The sequence below is a fragment of the Cynocephalus volans genome, chromosome X, assembly GCF_027409185.1.
Source record: "Cynocephalus volans isolate mCynVol1 chromosome X, mCynVol1.pri, whole genome shotgun sequence".
Taxonomy (NCBI): Eukaryota; Metazoa; Chordata; class Mammalia; order Dermoptera; family Cynocephalidae; genus Cynocephalus; species Cynocephalus volans.
Genome location: NC_084478.1, coordinates 105,148,605 through 105,170,284, shown reverse-complemented (window position 1 = coordinate 105,170,284; position 21,680 = coordinate 105,148,605). Strand labels below are relative to the sequence as shown.

The following is a 21,680-nucleotide window of genomic DNA, read 5'->3' as shown; positions in this document are numbered from 1 at the left end:
TTCACAACAGCTATTAGTAGACTTCTCTGAGGGCCACATTCTTACTGACACAAGAATGATAAGTTGTTTATCTTAATTTGATTCCCTATAGCACATTCCTCAACAAAATAAACTCCCATTGCATTCCCTTGTGCAATTAGAATTGCTTGATGTGCTGAAATTTCTCACGTGCTGTGTATTAGTATCCTCGGAATCTGAACATAGTCTACTGTAGCAACAAAGAAAATTCTGAATTCAACATATAGGGGAGAGTATGGCGAAGTAAAACTTAAAGGCCTACTTAAATGAAGATGGCTTTAACTGTCCAGCTGCTTTAGCAAAAGCATACTTAATGGATGACTGGTTTCTTAAAGATTTTGAGGTTCACTAATCAGTTTTAAACTGCAGTGGTTAACAATTGAACTGGCTCATGCCACAATTACTTCAAACATAAAGGAATAGCAGTAAAAGGATTTGTCCAGTATGACCAGTGAATACTCTAAAACTATCAATCCTAGTTCTAGGCAGAAAGAAAAAAAAAGTAACACTTTTTTTCAACTCTGCCTATGTTTCACTATGTCCTCTAACAATGCTTTATTAACAGTACTTTCCAAAGCTTTATTATTGGTAAGCTTCATCCCTGATCAAAGCGAAATTAGGATTTTCTCCACGCTGGCTAAGTGACAAAAAGGCAACCCAAATCATGTTTTTACACAATTTTGTTTCTAGTAGATGCTAAATATACCTGTTCAAAGAATTACAACTTTGTTTAAATACATTCAACAACCCCTCACCACCACCACCCCCCACACAAAATATTACATACACAAATTCTGGGCTGTTTTGGAATCCAAAACTCTCAATTCTTTCACCTTCCTCTTTGCAGGCACAGTCTTCTTTTCTTCTGTAGCTTCTGCATTCTTTTGAACTGAAAGAAAAATGTTGATTCATAAACAATAATGGTACTAATCCAAGTACATGAAATAACATTAGTAAGGCATATTAACTACATTAATAAAGCTCATTTTGAAATCAATAAATGTGTTTATTTCATTAGTTCAAGGAAGAGGATAAACATAAAAATACAGACCTGTTTAGAGGTTTCCCTACAAATTAAATATCAGCACTTAAGCAGAAAAGATAAGCCAAATAGAACCAAAAATCAATTGCTCCTTCTTTACCTAATGTGCAACATTAATTACTCCTTTACCAAGTACCTACAGCAGCACTGGAATTAAATATATAGTGAAATCTCACTAATTTGGAGGAATTGAGGAAAAAGGAAGATATGAATTTCTCCTAAAATATGCTAAAATTTAGACATTTCTTTAATTCAGTGAAATTGCTTTAAAGTACCTAACTTTAACTGCTAAACGGGTTGCCATATAAAAATTCTTGCTCAGACTGCTTTGAAGACAAGGTATGAAGCATTCGCAAGTTGCACAACAGTAGCACCCATTTGCATACACATAATTAAAGAACCTCAAAGATGTGGGCTTTTGAATAAGTTAGCTTTGGCTCTCTCACCATTTTTAAAATACTATTTGCTTCCTTAGAACAGATTTACTTTTGCTTTCTTTCGAAGGTAACCATCTAATTAGAAACAGTTAAAAGAAGCGAAATTGTAAGGAGTGGCAGTGACATGGAGGGGCTTTAGCCCCCCGTAACCTCCATCAGTCCACCCCCCAAATAAACCAGCCCCAAAAAGGAATGCAGCTGTCTGTTATGAAAATTAATCACGAAGTCAAATCCCTAAACCCCTACTGTATAGAAACCCTACAGCTACCATTGTACTCAAGTTGGCAGTTTACCTCTTATATTGTCTTCCAATATAAAAATAGGGTTGTAGGGAATAGGACCATCAAAAAATATGAGAAAAGTAAAGCCAACATTTTTTTCAATCAAGTAGAGTAATAGGCTCTTGCCCCCAAATTCATGCTGCTAAATTTCATCACTGATCCACACATGGCAATAATCATGCTGCTTCTCTATCACTGTTAAAAATGTAACTTCATTCTGAGACAATAATGATATTTATTACTTTAATTCATCTGATCTTCGTTAAGGAAATCACAAATGAGTTATTAATTTTGTTTTTTAGAGGATATGCAAAACACAACCACAGTACATTTTTGCTAAGGCAATGTGTTCACAGCACCTGGGAAATTTTTGCAACATGTTGTAGAATGCATCAAAATATTGCAAGTCCATTAAGACGCCCTTCGTTTTAACAGTGAAAAATATAAAGGAAATTAAATAAGCTTACTATAGAAATAACAGATAATATTCTTAACTGCTCTAAGCTTTACCAGACCAACCAATCTAAAGTGATGCACAGTCTAAGGAGACTAAATAATAATTACACTTGAAAATCATAATCGTGTGAGAGATGGCAAGCAATCTGCCATGTTGACTCAACACAATACAGTCATTGCTACTACTGGAAGAAAAATGAATTTTAATATGTTTCTTTTAAAATCATACAAATATTCCTCAGAAGTTCTTTCTAGGGCCACAGTGTCTTTCCTATGCAATAATCAACATTTGAATTTATTCTAATCTTCAAGCCATTCCCAGTTTAAGACAACTGTATATAAAGAAATGAGAGTCCAATAGTTATTCCCTTTGACTATATATACAAAAAGTATCTGAATTGTACTGAAATTATTTCTAGAATCATTCAGAAATTTTAACCAATTCAAAGAAATAGTCAAGAAAATTGTCCTAATCTGTCAATATGCTTTAAACCCCACTGGGGGATACTAACTAACCAAGTACAAATAAAATGAAAATGCTGTAGCGTGAAGGATATATTAAGATTATTACAATTACAATTCCTTGAAGTTGATACGACAAGCAAACAGAAAGGACACTGTTGGGAGGGAGGGGGGAGAGGGGGGAGGGAGGGAGGTTTCGGTGATGGGCCACAATAATCAATCACATTGTATTTTGACAAAATAAAATAAAAAAAAAAATATATATATATATATATAAAATGATTATTCTGCAAACTAACAGTCTCCTGACTAACTCAGGCATAGATAATGCTCATTTTATATGAGTTCATACTTTTTCATTTTCTTTTCATTAAATTTGCAGTTTTGTTTTTTGAATCCTAATATATTTTCCTGTGTTACACAATTTGGCTTAAATCTTTGGTTCAAAAAGTGGTAAGAATTCTATGACTGGGCATTGCTGTTTGGAGAATCACTAGAGTAAAGCAAGTTTAAAATAGTTCCTTAACTAGACAGGCTTTCAAAAATAATCATGTTTTTGCCATGATAAGTAGCTACTGACCAGTGGCTATTACTGCTTTTGGCCTTCTTGTTTCTAAAAGCATTCCTTAGGGATCACAACCACAGAATAGGGAATTCAAAGAATAGCAATGAGACATCAAATATCCCTATAGTATTAAAGACTTCCTGTGTTAAAAATAGCCTGTTTTCATAGTGACTTCAAAATGTCACTTATCCTAGGATGCTTTTATTCCATATATGTTTCTAATGCTTACAAAATTTAAACTAAATAAATTATAGCATTTCTTTAATTACTTGGAATTACTTATATGGGATTGAAGAGCTTTTTAAAGTTTTATTACAAAAACTTCAAGAATTGATTTTTTTCATTAATTGCCCTATGGTCCTCAGGTTCATAAAGAGGTCTCCAATCAGATGTGATCTCTCCTGTGCAAATGAAAAACCATACCACAACTGGGTTTGAATCCAATGGATAAAATTAATGTGAGTACTTAAACTGGCATTGCTAATCAACAGAATAATAATGAAACATTATAAAATATTGTCTGTAGGAAGATAATGATGTTAATAATAAGATATTTGTATTATTAAAGATATGTTAACATCAAGATATTCGTTATCTAAGATAAAATGCCCACTGAGTGTTCTTATATTTCCTTTAATAATACGTGGATTTTTACAAACAATTGCACTATAAATTTATTCCTTTACAACTGAGGGACTCTCATCAGCATAAATAAAGTAAACATGGTTATATTCTTTCCCCAGTCTAATTTAGACAATGTTTAGGAATTCCCTATTAATTTCTGTTATCTGTGGATACATTTAGCATGTGACAAGATGTTTATAATTTGTAGCAAATATTAAGATAATTTTAATGGGTAACATTAGATAATTTACATAGTGATAACTAACCATAAATCATAATAAAGTATAACTTCTTTAATTTATCTCAAAATTCCAATGAGAAAGATTCCTAAAGTCAAAATCATAATATACACTCATTCATTCATTCACTCATCCTGCAAATACTTGTTGAATACCTATTAGCCTAGTGTAAGCAAACAGTGGTACACAAGACTTAAATATCTACTCATATCTCATGGTCGTATGTAAACTACTAATTATGGAAGTATTCCCAAAAGTTATCTAACATTTATAATTTTCTTTATACATAATAATATAGCTTGGATGAATTCATGTATATCACTCAGTGAAATCTTTGTGCTATTATAAGCCATGGTTCCATATTAGGGAATATTGTATCTTTGAATCAGCATCAACGGATGTGCTGCATCATATTTTAAGGAATATGTGAAGAAGTAAAAGTATGATACCTCCTATAAGTGAACCATATACAAAGCCAAGGTAAATAAAGCTAATAATAGTAGTGTTAAAAACACATTGAAAATTTACGTAACTTCATGTATGCATACATATCTGTGTATTAAAAAAATAAATGCCCAACTGTTCTTTTAGATGTATCATACAAATATAAGAACTATGATCTATATATACTTAAATATTTTATCCATGTGAATACAACTCCAGAAGTGATTCTAACTACATGGATATTAATTTTAATATATTGGTTGAAAAAGGTATTATTTTAATTTCAATTAATAACTTGATAATGTTAAAACCAGTACAATGAAAGCCAGGGAAAATCTACTATGATTTCTGTGTGTGATAGCTGCAATGATTTTTTTATTTGTTATTTCCCAATAATGAATCATCTCTTTTTAAATCATCTTTATCACTGCATTTCTGGAAATATCATACAAACCCAATTTAAAAATGGGCAAAAGAGATTAGATAGATAGACAGAGACATATGTAACACAAAACAGAGGAGAGTATAAAAAAATAACAATAGTAGTAGTAGTACTTGTAGTAACCACCACCACAATCATCACAAGCACCACCAAAACCAACTCTTATTCGGTATCTGCTTTGTATCCGGCACTAATTAAATCATTACATCACTTTATATGATAGGTTATTTTAACTACCATTTTAAAAATGAGATAACTAAGAAACAAAAAAACTGAATCATCTAACCAAGGTCATATAGCTAGTAATGAAAAGATGCTCAGCCTTACCAGTAATCAGCGAAATGCAAATAAAAACCAAGGAAATACCATTTCACAGTCATCAAATTGAAAATAAAAAAGTCTCATAATACCAAGTACTGATGGGGATATAGAGAAATAAGAATTTGATTATGCCAACAGTGGCAGTAAAAATTAGGCAACAATCTTAAAATAAGCATTTAACAATATCTAATATATTTGAAGGTGTACTTGCCATAAATATAACCCAACACTTCCACCTATAGGTCAAATGGTCAAGGAGACAGGATGTTCAGTGCAGTGTTTATGGCAGTACAAAAATTAGAAACAACCCACATGCCCAGGGGTTATGGAATGGCTAGATTATGGTATGTTAATATAGTGGAATACCACACAGCATTTACAGTGACTGTACTACTGCTAAATATTTCAATAAGGATGGATCCCAAATACAATGCTGAGTGAAAAAATAAAAGTTGAGGAAAATGGTACACACAGTATAATCTCATTCATTTAAATTTAAAATAAAACAAACTACTCTTGTGTATTGTTCTTGGACGAGTATAAATGTAGCACAATTATAAAAACATGGACTAGCTACTCAGCAGATTAATGACAGTGGTTGCCTTAGGTGAGGAAAGTGATGCGGGAGGGGGACCTTGGAAACTTCCTTACCTCTGATGTTTTATTTCCTTAAAAGCAAAGATCTGCAGTAAATACAACTAAATGTAAACATCTGTTCATTCTGAGTGGCTGATACTATGAGCATTTGCTATAATAGCCTTTGTAGTTTTCCATTTTTTAAAATATAAAAATAAAAATCATATGACTAAATTCTATAAATATTCCCATCCATTTTTATAGTTTATAAACAGCCTTGGAAATCCTGAGGACCACATGTAGACAGGAATTACAAATAATATGAAAAAGAATAATAAAAAATGCAGGTAAAGATTAGTCAGTTCAGTAAGCAGCCACAATTTTGTGTTCACTTGTTTTGAGTCTGTTTTGTGAGGAATATTAAATACATTTGCATACCGATCCTTGAGAGGGAAAGCTGATGCGAAATGCAGTAAGAGATTGCATTTGTATCTTACATGCTACATATTACAGCTGTGAAGCTTTCCCTTTCCATGTCACCTACAGCTGCACGCTAACTAAGGCATCCCACAGAAAGGTAGATTTCATTCTGACACCTGCATAGTACCCAAAGCAATAGAAATGGCATTATCAGGAGTGTTCCCGAAGTTCAGAACACATTAAACAAGACTAATGGTTCTAATGGTGGGAATCACACACACATACTTTGTAATGATTTCCTAATTAAGGAACAAATCTTACTGGTTGTAGTTTATACAAGAACCTCCCAAATCAGGAAGCACATGTTACTGCAAATTAACATCTGCATAACTAATATACTTGTACACCTGTTCATTAAGCCAATTACTGAACACTGCTAAATGTCACCAGAACCCTATGTTTAACAACGTGCATAGCTAATGTATATTTTCAAATGGAACTCAATAGCTCAGCAGGTAATGTATACTTTAGGAGAGATAAAGTTGTCAGAGTTTTGGGGGAAGAATTTCCCTTGTTTGAAGTAGTCATTTAAATTCCAAAACTGAAGTATATAGTTCTTAACTCAAACTAGTATTTGACAAATGAGGTTGTTGAAGTTCTTCCTGTTAACCTTTAACCTACGTGAAGTACCTTACTTATGCTAGAGTCAGTGCGTTTAGTTTTCCCACCTGTTGTCTCTGGCTTTGTAAGAAGTTTTTCTGGCCAACCCATGTACTCAGAAAACTACCTGTTATGTTAAATTTCACCATTCATGTCACAAATCAATGAGTCCAGTGTGGGAAAGCAAAATATTTCAGCCCCAAAATGTATTTCTTTGAAATATTTCAAGATGGTTAATTCAGAGAGACTGGAAAAAGAAGATTAGCTAGAAGGCTATTTCTTTGTGGAAAGAAATTTACATCTGTAAATACAAACAGCCAGGCTCCCTCTGAGGCACCCCTCCTTTGTCTACTATCTATTCTTTCTGAGGGCAGCTATGAGACTGCCTGCAGTATTTTATTTGCGTACAAGATGTCTAAAGTTTGTACCCAAACTGAAAATTGGGATATTACTATGTGATTCCCCTGTGCTTTGCCCCATTCCCAGCACATTAAATAATACAACTTGTTATACCTTTTCTTCATACTGATCTAAATTTGCTAGTGATTTTTATTAATGAACCTTTAGGGGTGAAGAAGTTTTCTTTCGGCCCTTACACCAGCAATAAGCCCCAAGAGCTAAATGTGTAGAGGAGTACTGAGAAAAGCATGACATAGGAATTATGATGCTAAAACCCAGTACCACTAGGCCAATAGGGCGTTTCTTGTTGAGAATACAGTTTGGACATTCATCAGACTCAGGCTTTTCTGATTTAATGTGGTCCATCTCAGAGTGGTACAAATCCTGTACACAATTTAGTTTAACCAGTAGTTTAGTTAACCTTGCTGAGCAAGACTGAACAAAATAACACCCCAAAATACTTGTAGCCAGGATCTCAACTTGACAAAGTAGTATTTTTCAACCTCAGTTTCAAGTAAGGAAATCTGAGCATGTCTAGAAAGTCAGTGTTATAGATTCTACCGGGGATTGATTCAAATGAAACTGCTGAGAAACTACTTGTCCTAAAAGAAGCTACTTCAGTAGTTCCTTCTCATCTTCTGGATATCTCCACTTGATTGTCTAATAAGCTTCTTAAATTTAGGACACCCCAAACCAAACTCCTGATCATACTCCCAAGCCTCATCCCATAGTCTTCCCCTTTTCAACAAATGGCAACTCAGTCCTTCTAATTGTTCAAGCAAAAATAAATGTGGGGTCATCATTGACTCTGCACTCTCACAGGCCACATCCCATTCTTTAGCAAATCCAGTATTGGATCATGTCTCATCACCTCTACTTCTACCTAAGTGTTCCAAGCCACCATCACATGCAGCCTGGGTTATTGCAGTAGCCTCATAACCAGTCTCCATTCTGCTTTTGCTCTCTTCATTTTATCCTATCAATTTATTAATTAATGTTATGCCTCTGTTCAAAACCCTCCAACTTAAAGGGACCTTAGCCAGAAAAACAACCATCTTTGGGGTAACTAAGACCAAGCAGAACATTTCAGCCATTAACTCAGAACTGACAATCATCAGTTCCTTGAGGTTAGCAGAGGAATTGAGAGACTGCCCAGAGATGAAATCACCTCCTCTTATGCTGATTTACTTTAGAGGTTGTGCGCCTACAATTAAGGACTGAAACTAAGTTTCTTGTTTTTCTTAACCTCTCTGATCAGCTGCAAGCAAGAGGAGATATAAGAGAGAGGCAAGACAACCTGGCCGGTTGTAAACTCCCCCTCTTTCTTAAAGGAAAACTGCAACCACGTTAATTAGAAATCCAAGTCAAGTATTTTTATGATGTTTGACTAAGGTAATTATCCTTGAGCTCTCCCTAGGAGATAAAGACTCCAACCTCGAGGTAACATCAAGGACTTGAAGCTGATCACAGGCTCTGTGACGCTGAAGTTTCCATTCCATCATGGGACCCTGACATTTGACTCAGACCATCTGCTGCTCCCAGATCCCCCACCCCCACCCTCCACCTTTTCCTTCAGAACAAAGATCCTTACCTCATCTTCCTGCCTCTACCCCTTTATAAACCCCAGAACAGGCATCAGAAGTTGGGATGATTTTAGCCTGGTCATCCCCTATATGCCACTTATCTGAATAAACCTTCTAATACTTGCACCAACTTCTGGACTTTTGAGTCATTTGTTTAATGTGGGAGGGCAAGCAGAGCCTGGTCTGGCGGTAACACAATGGCTTCCTGTTTTTATTCAGAGTAAAAGCCAAAGTCTCCATAACAGCCGAGAGTGTCCTGCTTTATTTCACGCCCCTTCCGTAGCTATTCTGACCTCCTTTGCTAACACTTTCCTCTTATTCACTTTACTCCAGCCATGCTAGCTTCCTCTCTATTTTCAAATACACCAGCCCAACTTCCCACAGCAGAGCCTTTGCGCTTGATGTTCTGTCATCCTCAGATTGTCCCTTACTTCTTTAAGATCTTTGTTCAATGTCACTCTCTCTCAAAGACCTTTCCTGATGATGCGGTTCAAAATTGCAACTCCTCTCTCTTGGCACTCCTTTTTCTCTTTGCCTGCTTCATTTTTCTCCATAGCAATTGTCACCATCTGTCATAATACATGTCTTGCTTATTTGTTTATTGTCTATATCTTCCACTATATTGAAAGTTCTGTTCACTGTTACATACTAGCACCTAGAATCATAACTGGAAAAGAATAGGCACTCCAATTATTTTGGGATATATCTTACATATATATTCTCACTGGTGCAAAATGATTTATGTATAAGGTTGCATATTCCAGTATTGTTAATAGCAAAAGATTATAAATGTCCATCTATTGAAGACATTTAAAACACTATTGCATACTGGGCATTGTTTACAATAGCAAAACATTTGAAATACCCCAAAAGCTCAATAGAAGACTGCATGATTCAACTATGATATATCCACACAATGGACTACTCTGCTGCTATATCAGTGATCAAGGAAGCTCTTTATAAAATAATATGGAATGATATTTAATAAATAGTTAAATAAAATAAACAAGGTATACAAGACTGTATATTATATGCTACCATTTATGGAAAAAAAGAGGGAAGAATATATGTATTTACTGATATATACATAAACTGTTTCTGAGAGGATACACAAGAAGTTAATTATATTAGTTACTTCTAGAGAGGAAACTGAGTAGTTGATTATAAATATCATGGAGTACAGAGTTGAATATCAATACCTGTGTGTAATATGTGATGCTCAAATCAGGTGGCTTGGAACACTTTGGTAGATGTAGCGGTGATGAGAAATGATCCAATACTGGATAATTAGTATATTCAATATTATACAATGTAATTGTTTTTCTGTGGCCCTTGACCAATTTTGAACCATGTAAATATATTATCTACTCAAAAATGAAGAGAAACACAAAGAAGCACAAAAGGATTACATCACTAAAACATCTGTAATATATGAGTGCACAGTGCAGAAGTGCTCTGTGGTACAAGTTGGGGAAAATGTACTTTGCCCACTTGAGGTTGTATCACAGAGACATAGTCCAGGCTTCCAATTAACATCGAAAATAGGGCAGAGGAAGAGCAAAATGACACACATGAAATGGGAGTCTAGCTCTAGAAGCCTAAAGGAATATTGGAATATATGAGAGAAATTCAAATAAGCAAAATTTTAACAAATAATTATATGTTATGAGTGGTGGGAGGCTAAAAGATGCACTGCTTTCAATAAGGCTAATGAATTCCACTTCTCTCACAATTGTATTATGTTTGATACCCATATCTCTTTTTAACTTTATTTTGAATTGACAAATAATTGTATATATATGAGCAACAATGTGGTATTTTGATATATATATGTATATATACACACACACACATATTGTGGAATGATTAAATCAAGCTAATTAACATATTACCTCACCTAGTTATTTTTTTGTGACAAGAACATTGAAATCCACTCACTCTTTTAGCAACTTTGAAATATACGATACATTATTATTAACTATAGTCATCATTTGCTATAATAGCTCACTAAAACTTATTTCTCCTAACTGAAACTTTGTATCCTTTGATCAACATCTCCCTTTTCCCCATCCTTCCCTCCCCCATCTCTGGTAACCACCATTCTACTCTACTTCTATGAGTTCAACTTTTTTAGACTCCACATATGAGTGAGATCATGCAGTATATGTCTTTCTGCGCCTGGCACTCTCATGTTCATTGCAGCATTATTCACAATAGCCAAGACATGAAAACAACTTAACTGTCCATCAACAGATGAATGGATTTTTAAAATGGAATTCTATTCAGCCTTATAAAAGAACAAAATTCTGTCATTTGCAACAACATGAATGAACCTGGAGAATGTTATGCTAACTGATATCCATACTTTTTATCACTGGTATCAACATATTCGTTTGCCTATTCACTACTTATGATTTATAAAACAAAGTCAAATTGTGATAAAAATATTAAAATAACTGCACAAATATTTCCTGTACACACAAAAATAGCAATTCTACAAAAACAGGACTGTTGGTAGGTGCACAGCACTATCATGTCTATAAAAATGCCTGAATTCATGGTATAAAAGGCAACTTAAGAGTTTCAATGAGTTATAATGCCTGCAATGAATACTTTGAAAGTTAAATATACAAAAGTCTATATTACCTAGACATTATATATGCAAGTAAGCCTCCCCTGGAGAATTCCTAAACCAATTGAGGAGAATTGGAGAAGACTATAGTTCCTGCAATTGAAGACAAAGGCCAGCTCAGGTTTATCTCTTGTGCAATAGTTTCCTTGGTTTTATTTCTATCTGTAGACTTATATAATCTGGGAAAATACTAGTTTTTCATATTAAGAGTATACATACAACTACCATCAGGCATTGCATTGGATGGTTTTTCCTAGCAACTGCACTGTATTAATTTGCTAGGACTGCCATAACAAAATACCAAAGACTGCGTGGCTTAAACACCAGAAGTTTATTTCTCACAGTTCTGGAGGTGGGAAGTCCAAGATCAAGGTGCCACAAAGGTAGGTTTCATTTTGAGGTCTCTTCTCTTAGCTTGTGCACAGCTTCCGTCTTACTGCATGCTCATATGGCCTTTCTTCAGTGTGTGAGCATGGAGAGAGAGTGAACTCTCTGGTGTCTCATAAGGACACAAATCCTATCAGACCAGTACCCTACCCTTACGACCTCATTTAACCTTACTTACTTCTTTAAAGGCTCTATCTCCAAGTATGGCCACACTATAAGTTAGGTCTTCAGCATATGAATTATGGAGGGACACAAATATTCAGTCCATAACAGTATTATTATTCCTATTTTACAAATAAGGAAACTGAGATCTCCAGAGACATGTGAAAGATTGCAGAAAAAAATTAAATGTCAGAGGTGGGTTTTAATCCCACGCTTTCTAGCTCCAAAGACTGTACTCTTACCACTATGCACCACCATTCTCCATAGATACTGAAGGAAACTCACAGTTGCCTCCCACATATTAATTACTAAGTAATTTGAGATTAAAAGATTCAGTGGAGATACTGAACAAATCCCATGGTTTAATATTTCTCATAAAGTTCTTCCTTCCAACCAAAGTGTTTGCTGTGCTTGCCTGAGTACTAAATCAAAGCAGTAGTTTCTTTTCTCTGGACATGGCTTGGTATCTTTGCTTGCCTTGCCCAAACTCAAATTCTGAGTGAGTTTGGTGGTCAGTGATCCCTGCAGGAGGTCCTGGGTGTTATTTACTTTTAATGATTGCAGGGGAAGATGAAGACTAGAGAATAGAGATGGAGCAATGGCTTGGTGGTGATGCCCACCTAGTTCAGCCTTGTGAACTTATTTTTGTGTAACTTATGAACAAAGAACTAGACTGAGAGGACTGGATATTATGTCACAGATCCAAGGCCTCACAGGAATCACCAGATGAAAAATGGCTCAATGAAACCACTGGATGAATAAATGGTTGTGCAGAGTGAAGCGGTATGCTCACAGAAGGTAGAGGCACGATGAGGAAGCTCAAGCCAAAGAACATTAGGTGACTAGTTTCTGATCATCTCCACCCCTACCAACTCCCAGAATCAGCCAGGAGAGCCTTTGAAAAGCAGTTGAGGCAAATTCCAGAAATTGTGTAAGGACTATGAAAACATGAGTATTAATGAGAAAGCATTTATCAGTTTTGAAGTATGGAAAATTTATATTATTTACACCATGTGGGTAATGACAGTTGCTTTATAGGGGTGTTGTGAGAAATAAATGAAACACACATGGAAAAGTTCCAGTAACATATTATAAAGGTAAACAAACTTTTTCAGTCTATGGCTTGATAATAAATATTTTAGGCTTTTCAGGTCATACAGTCTCTGTTGCAACTACTCAACTCTGCCATTGTAGTGAGAAGGCAGCCATAAACGAGTTAATGAATAAGCATGACAGTGTTCCAATAACATCTTGTTTACAAAAATAGGTAGCCAGCTGATTTGGCCTGCAGGCCATAGTTTGCCAACCCCTGGCATAGTAGCTGCTTAATAAGTGCCTGGTCCCTTATGCCCTTCCTGTTGCAACTGAGGTCAATTTATTCTTGTTTCCACCTTTGAAAATGTGAGTAAATGTTCAACACTTCCCTTGCAAAGTAGCATCTAGAAGTGCCTTGCTAAAATTGTTGACTGATAATTCTGCTTTTCAAATAGTGTTCACATAATGAAACACATTTATACTCATGTTTTGTAAACATCTCAGTCCTACAGGGATCAATGATTTGATCCAAAACTGTAACTGTCCTTTATCTCACTCCCCATATATTCATATGATTTTATCATATGTCTACATGTAAAATAACCATAAAAGCAAATAAGCTTTAGGAAAATTATAAAATTAGTTAAATTTCATAATTTTTACCATCCCATCATTATTAGGGTTAAACGAGAACTCATGAGGAGCTACAGTATTTGGTAGTGCTTTATTTGGGATATACCAGTTTATGATAGCGAAAAACTCAGTTCCATAAAAAATAAACATAAATCAGAACTTTGAATTTCATATAATACCATTCTCTTACTTTATGCACATAAAAATATTACTGAGTATCTCAATTTGCTAGCTGAGCTCGATAGGAAACAACCAGTGTTACATTGTCTCTGTTTTCCCCATTCGGATTCCAATTGGTTTCAATTTTATTTTTCAGCAGTAATTTTCTTTAGTTCAGAAACCACATCAGTATATTCTGTTGAAGATGATCGAAGTATTAGAAAAAATTTTGGAAGGGGAAGAGAGGGAGTACCTAAATTTTTCACTTCTCTCTGTTTTAAGTCAAGTTTAGTCTGTTGGGGACTTTCTATTTGAAAACAGCAAAATAATATTTGAGACTACTTTGGAAATTAAAAAGACATGATAAGAATAAAATTCAAATAAGTTTTAAGTTCTCCTATTCTTAGGACAAACAGACACATGACCCTGTTCCTTCTCAGTCTGTCATCCTCTCTGTTACATTGTCAAGCTCCCTGGAAGAATGCCTCACACCATCTCTCTGTCCTTCCCTCCTGTTCTCTCACCTAACTGTAATCTGAATCCTAACACATCCTTACCTACTGCATCATAATTTCAGAATCTCCATAGGTAGAGCCTCAGAAATTTTGTCTTAAAAACTCCCCAGGTAATTCTCGATATTAGCAAAGCTTGGAACAACTGTTCCATTAGCACATAGCACAACACTCTGTAATAGCTCAATAAATATTCCTCCAAATAAAAACTCCAAAATACTATCAACAGTAACCCATGGAAGCCCTCTTTGTAATTTCTTCTAAGTCTCAGACTCTAATACTGAAGGCAATATTTTGTCAACAGTTGGGCTCAGAGTAGTGACAAATAATATTTTAAGAGAAAGCAAAGGATCCTCAAGGTATACCCTTTATATTTAAATCAATTATGAACTAGATATATTTTTGAAAACAAGGGTCTTCTGTATATTCATATAATGTATCACTCTGTTGGGTAAAAGATTTTAGAATACATAAAAGTGCATTTTATGTATTAATTACAACTATAATACATAATAAATACTAAAATGAGTATCAAATACCATTGCCTTTCTTCCCTTTTATAGGTGCAGTTGTCACAAAAATAGAGGGGAAAAAAATAAGCTTTAGCTATTGAAAAGGAAAGCAAAAGGCAGTTGAAAAATAGATTTATTTTTGCCTGCTGTACACATGCTCCTATTTTGCCAGGTTGCTGAAAACAACCAGGGCAGGCAAGGACTTGGAATATGCAAAATAGGAAGAGAAAAATATTTTATTCAATAAAAACTAGAGTCTTCAAAAAAGTTAAAATTCAGTCTAAACAAAATCTAGAGTTGAGCTAGCCAAAATGCTAAGCAAGCACACTGTAGAGCTCAGTTTCATTGACTTTGCACACCATGTAGTCAATTTTTTTTTTAATTTAGAAGAATCAGATTTTATTTCGTGAATTCGCCTACATGGTTGAAAACATTCACAAAGGACTTGATCATTCATGCTCATACACACAGAAAAAGTTTGCTGAATAGAAAATGCTCCTTTGCCCATCCAGCCCGCTGTCAGAGACGGTGAAATGCTTGTGTAGTCTACTGTGGGGCTTTAGTCCTCATGAATGTTGAATAGTTTGGCTACTTCACTGAGACCTTCATGTTGTTCACTGTTCTTAATGATCTTCCTTGCTACTGGCATTCAGTTAAAGATATCCCATAGCACAATCCCAACCATCACTTTGTCCCTGAGGTAAAAGATGACACATTTGCTGTAGTCCTTCCCTTGGACAGGGCCTTGGGACTGCAAGGGTGCTCACAGGGATAAGTATTTCTGAGGCCTCAGACTCTGTCTCACTCTCTGATCAGATACCAGTCCCTGACTGCTCTGTGGTCAATTTGGGGTTGTCTTGTGCAGCTGCTTTACAAAAAACACCAACTGTGGGCAAACTGCTGTCCACAAGACCAATAGCTTCATAGCCAACGTCGGGGCCCAGATCACTCCAGAACACTGACTGATGCCAGTATGGCTTAGCAGCTCATCATATTTTCTCCAGCCAATCTTCTGTTCACAACAGCATGATCATGGTGCTCTATCCACCTCCTACCTAACTTTATATCCTAGAAGCATGCAGCATCTCCTGCCACCCAGATGTTAGAGCATGCTTGTAGCTCTGCATTTACCCAGAAGCCCCCCAAATCTGGGTCTATTTCCAGTCCACCAGTCTTGGCCAACTCAACACTGGGCTCCAGGCCCATAGCTGCTACTATGTGGTCAGTTTCTACCTTCCTGCTGCTTGTCAGCTTGATGAATAACTTGCCACTGCTGACTCCAACTGATTGAACAATAGTATTGGGCATCACCTAAACCTCGTTTTGTCTGACTTTTTCAATGGTCCAGTTGCTGAGGTGTTCAGGGAAGATCTTTCCCATATTTATGCTTTCAGGGAAGACTTGAATCACTTCTGTGCCCAAAGCATGAGCCTTTCTGCCAAGAGCACAGGTCAGTTCACTAGCAAGGAAGCTCCCATCGATAATCGTAATCACCTTGACTTCACGTGAAATCTTCTCCAAGGATCTAAAATCTCCAATCTTTCTGAAAAGTGTTGTTCTGCACTTCATCTCTGCTTCAGCCCTATCAATAGCAGACAGATTTCTTGAACTGCCTCTCTCATCCAGCTGAACTACCTTCTTTCCAGTGAGGATAGCCACATCACCATTCTCAATGTGAGGCAGGTCCTGAGCAGAGACATAGAAAGAAGGTAGATAGAACTATATGTTTCTCTCTTTTCCATTTCACTCTCTGAATCACAATGTCTTTGTGACATTTGGATCATCTGAAAACCACAGTTCTTTTGAAAGAGGAGGTCGCATGTATGGCAGCTCAGGATCTTCAGACACAATCAGTACCCTGGCCCCAGGATCTCAAGTGTGGATGCATCTGGCTGCACCAAACGCAGCAGTGCCTCCACTGATCAGCAGGGAAGGAACATGACTTGGTGCCCTGACCTGAGGAACTGTCTCTCCTAACGGAGCAGATGATGTGGCTCTTTTCTGTTTCTCTTCTGGTGCCAGCCCTAACCCTGACATCCATTCATTATACCTTTTTTGGTCATCTTTTATAGTCTTATAGTCATATGCACCAGCTCCTATTGTTGATAAGCCCACCATAAGGACTAACACAGAATTACCTGTTTTGCCCCTTGATGCACCAGAGCTAGCCATTTGTCTCATCATCTGTAGTTCTAGAGGAACATGCCATTGCTGGAACAAGTTGCCTGGAGCCGGTTCCTCTGCCTCAGGCTTTGGACCCACGCAGTCTGCACTGGGGCTGCAGCTTCTGCTTTAAAGCACCCACTGCAAGGCCTCCACACTGGAATGTTTCGGGAACCACTACTCTGGACCTCCTCCACCCTCCCTCTGTCCCTTTCTTTCCACGCACCAACTGATGGGTCAAACACCGTGGGCGTGGGCCTGCTCCCCTCTCCCTTCACAAGCACTCTACCATGTAGTCATTTTAAAGCCTGTGTACCTTAGACCAACAGATCTCAAGAATCAAATTTAGTAAAAGTGCATATTCCTAAATACAATACTCTGTTTTATGTCAAGGTCAATTTCAGTTATGTTCCTACCTAGTAGCATGTTGATAGCATCTATAAACAATGAGAATAATGATAACCTGAATTCAACATGGAAGCTATTAATCAAAGTCAATGGAGTCAACCTGTATGAAACCTGGTGAACTCAGTTTAACACTGAGTCATTGATAAGCACAACCGGTGTGTGTGTGTGTGTGTGTGTGTGTGTGTGTGTGTGTGTGTGTGTGTGTGTGTGTGTGTGTGTGTGTGTGTGTGTGTGTGTGTGTGTGTGTGTGTGTGTGTGTGTGTGTGTGTGTGTGTGTGTGTGTGTGTGTGTGTGTGTGTGTGTGTGTGTGTGATTAAATATATTACTGAGTCATTGATAAGCACAACTGGTGTGTGTGTGTGTGTGTGTGTGTGTGTATCATTAAATATATTATGGTTAGGTGGCTTCAATTTAACAATAAGCTTCCCTGAGGTACTTTATTCTACTGAATTCCAGAAACAGTTCAGATGGTAAGCTTTTAAGAACCTAAAAAAATGAGCATTCTTGGATGAGGGCCCAGCTATGAGAAACTGTCTCCTCACAGTGAGAACTATCTTTTAATAATACTATATTCAGTGCTGTAGAATTACTGCAAAAGATATAATACAGAACAAGAACATAAGCCTAATCACTTATGGTAAAATAATTTGTAATTACCTACTGTGCACTTTTTATTAATTTTTGAGGCCAAGAGTTAGATAATAGAAAGTCCTGTACTGTTTATAAACACATATATAAGATGAAAACAATGTTTAAGATTAAACACTAAATCATAGGGAAAAGCAAAACTCATATACTGTATTCTCAATGTATGGCCCCAAAATTCTTACTAGTTTTCTGAAATCTGTAGAATGCAGGTAGAGCTATTACCATATGAAGTAAAACACGTTTCATAAAGATTAGAATGAAACCTGCATTGTGTTAAAAAAAACAAAATCAGAAATCCCTCTAATTGAAGGTTTTACTGGAAACTTAAGAAAGATAAAAGAGAAATAGCCCAGGTAAGAAGCAGCTGCTAATAGTTACAGACAGCAAATAAATTTGACTGGATCAGGACAGCAACCTGCTGACTCTCTTTCCTAGCAAACTATTTCAAACCTGCTGTGCTCGCCATTAGGCTGGCCTTTACTTCACCCCAGCTACTTCAGTCCTATCACTGTGGGGGATCATTGTTGCTTCCCTCATGGCTGCCACCAAAGTGTGCCTCTGCTTTTAGCCTAGAATGCTTTGAATCTGAACTTAAGCATTGGTTATAACTACAGAGAGGGAGCAGGAAGTCAATACATCAAATTTGGAACAGAAGAGTCATAAAGAAATACAATTAAATTAAAATCTTCAAATTGGCTAATAAGAAATGATAGATTCCTATTTCTTACTGGAAAATTGTACTAAAATATCAGTTATAAAACATGAACTCCAAAGTTGAGTGTGACAATATATCTAGCTTTCTGCTTAGATCTCACAGAACTAAATCTGATAAGACATTTAAAAGGGCAGAGATTACATGTGATATCAGGTGCACTATTTAAAGAAAACTGAGGCATGTAAGATGCAATAGTTTTAAGTGAACACAAAAAATGAAATGGTTATACTTATTTAACATCATCCTCAAAGTCCTACCTCCAAAATATACACGTTTAATATATTATGGGTATGACATGACTTGTGCACACTGTTATTATTCTGTATGCCTATTCTAAATGAAAAGATTACAGATTCTAATTTTAAGTGATTTTTGCCTATTGGCTACCTAGGACAAGTACAGCTAAAGATAAAAAAGTATGACAGGATTCCTGAACAGCTGCAAAATACTTTGAGCTCACCTCCCTTCACATCTTTGCTATCAAACCTTTATCTATCCATTAAGATTCAAAGTGCAACTTTCTCTATGAAACCTTCCCTAATTACCACTACATTCTTCACCTACCTACAGCACTGATAAATAAGGTTTTCCTACTTAATTAACGTTCATGTGTGCATCTTATCGCCTTACCTAAGTTACAAACTCATAGGGAAGAGAACATGCTTGGTACAACTTGATCTCCCAATCCTACCTCCCATAGTATCTGGAAAATGATACTCAGAAAATATTACGTGAGTAAAATATGTGAAATATTAGAGAGGAAAAATGATGAGGGTGCCAGAAGATAAACGTGAACTTGATTTTCTGTCTTTAAGATGTAACTAAAGCCTAAGCAGTAAGGATGCTGGTAGACTTGGCGTAAGAGAAGAAAGAACAGCCAATTAAGAGGACAAAACCAATAATCAAAAAGGTGTGAGAGGGCCCAGCCCGTGGCGCACTCGGGAGAGTGCGGCGCTAGGAGCGCTGCGACGCTCCCGCCGCGTGTTCGGATCCTATATAGGAATGGCCGGTGCAGTCACTGGATGGGTGCCGGTCATGAAAAAGACAAAAAAAAAAAAAAAAAAAAAAAGGTGTGAGAACAGGGAGTGCACTGTTCCAAAAGTTTCAATAAGAGAAAGTCATCAACAGAGTCAAAAGTAGTAGGAAGGTCACGCATAGTCTAAATCCTGAAAAAAAAAGACCAGAAGAAAATAGGCCATTTTCAGACCCTATGAGCAATTTCAGAAGAACCATGACTACAAGAGCCCTATTACAGGAAGCAAGAAAGAAGTGAATGGAAACAGTGAGTAGAGACCACTCACTTGAGAAGTTTGGTAGGAAAAATAACTATATCCATAGAGTGAAGGAGAAAGAAACAAAGTAACTGAATCCCAGCTTTGTATAAGTTAGCCTATTATAAGAAGGCACCTGATTGTCAAATTCAAGAACAGCTCTTACGCCCAAAATGATTTCAGAACAAACCCAGCATACAATGATTTACTGGGCAAGATCAATAGAAACTGTGCAAAAGAGATTATACTGTTCAGTGATCCATGCTGCATCAATATATATAATGGAATGAGACAAGGTGATACAACGGCCCAAAGCTTCCTGGAATTGCTCTTTAACAAAATCAACCAGGAAAATAAAGTCCACATAGACAGTAAGCAAGTACCACGCCCTCCTTTTACTGATGGCAAAATAGCATTTCCCATTGCCATAAGAAGAGAAAAATAGCATGTAGCAGTACCAACAGAATGAGGCTGGAAGTTATTGTTTAGAGAACCAAATGTTTATACAACAAACACGGCCAACGAGGCCCTGTCAACATTTCTAGCAAAGAAATATAACAACTCCATCTATTTGCGTCAACAAATGAGCAAAACTGGTTATGTTCAATGGGACATGCCACAGAAGCAGCAGCCTATGCCATTTTTATTGGCATACTAAAAGTTACTGGACAACAAACTGCTAATGAAGATTAGAACACTACCTAATTCTGTCATACCGGGGCTAAACTAAAATATGAAGTATTTATCTACAACATTAACTGAAGGAAATAGATTGGCTGTAACCCAATTACCTATGGTGTCCTAAATATATGACATCTGACAATATGCAGACCTAACGGTAGTTATTAAAGCTTCACCCCACACCAAGTATAGATGGACTGGCTAGGCAGCCTGCCAATACGACAACAGGTGGCTTTCTCAACTTACTGACTGCATATGTAGTCTTATTAGGAGAAAATATTCTAATGAAAGGATAAAATTTGCTGGATACATTTAGTAAAAAAGCATGCTGCTTCAAACAGTTTCAACCCAACAAAATTAAAGAAATAGTTAAGTTCCTACTAGGGAGCAAGGTGTTACCTTAGGAAGTGCAAGAAACAGTCCCTGCCTTAAGAAAGTTATAGTATCCAACATGACTGCCAAATTAAAATTTCAACTAAAGTTTTGTTTTAAGTTTTACTTAAAAGGCAATTGCCGGGCCGACCCGGTGGCACACTCGGGAGGGTGCAGCGCTGGGAGCACAGCAGCGCTCCCACCGCAGGTTTGGATCCTGTATAGGGATGGCCGGTGCGCTCACTGGCTGAGCACGGTGCAGCCGGTCACAAAAAAGATAAAAAAAAAAAAAAAAAAAAGGCAATTGCCTACATTCTCCCATTTCTCTGTATGCCACACATGACATAATTCAGTAATAGTATCCCAAAAAAGCAAACATTTAATTTCCTTCTAACATTAGTTATTATTAATGATGTTGATT

General features: G+C 36.5%; 1 protein-coding gene and 1 pseudogene across 2 annotated transcripts in view; both read right to left on the bottom strand.

The window, feature by feature from the left end:
- Positions 1 to 21,680, bottom strand: part of DIAPH2 (diaphanous related formin 2) — an 834,932-nt gene that overhangs the window by 454,903 nt on the left and 358,349 nt on the right. For both annotated transcript variants that reach the window (XM_063083053.1, XM_063083052.1), the window contains one exon: positions 806 to 907. In XM_063083053.1, the coding sequence (XP_062939123.1) occupies positions 806 to 907 (102 nt within the window). The remainder of the gene's footprint in view (positions 1 to 805; positions 908 to 21,680) is intronic.
- The window catches only part of LOC134367071 (apoptosis-inducing factor 1, mitochondrial-like), a 56,351-nt pseudogene continuing 50,231 nt past the window's right edge, over positions 15,561 to 21,680 (bottom strand).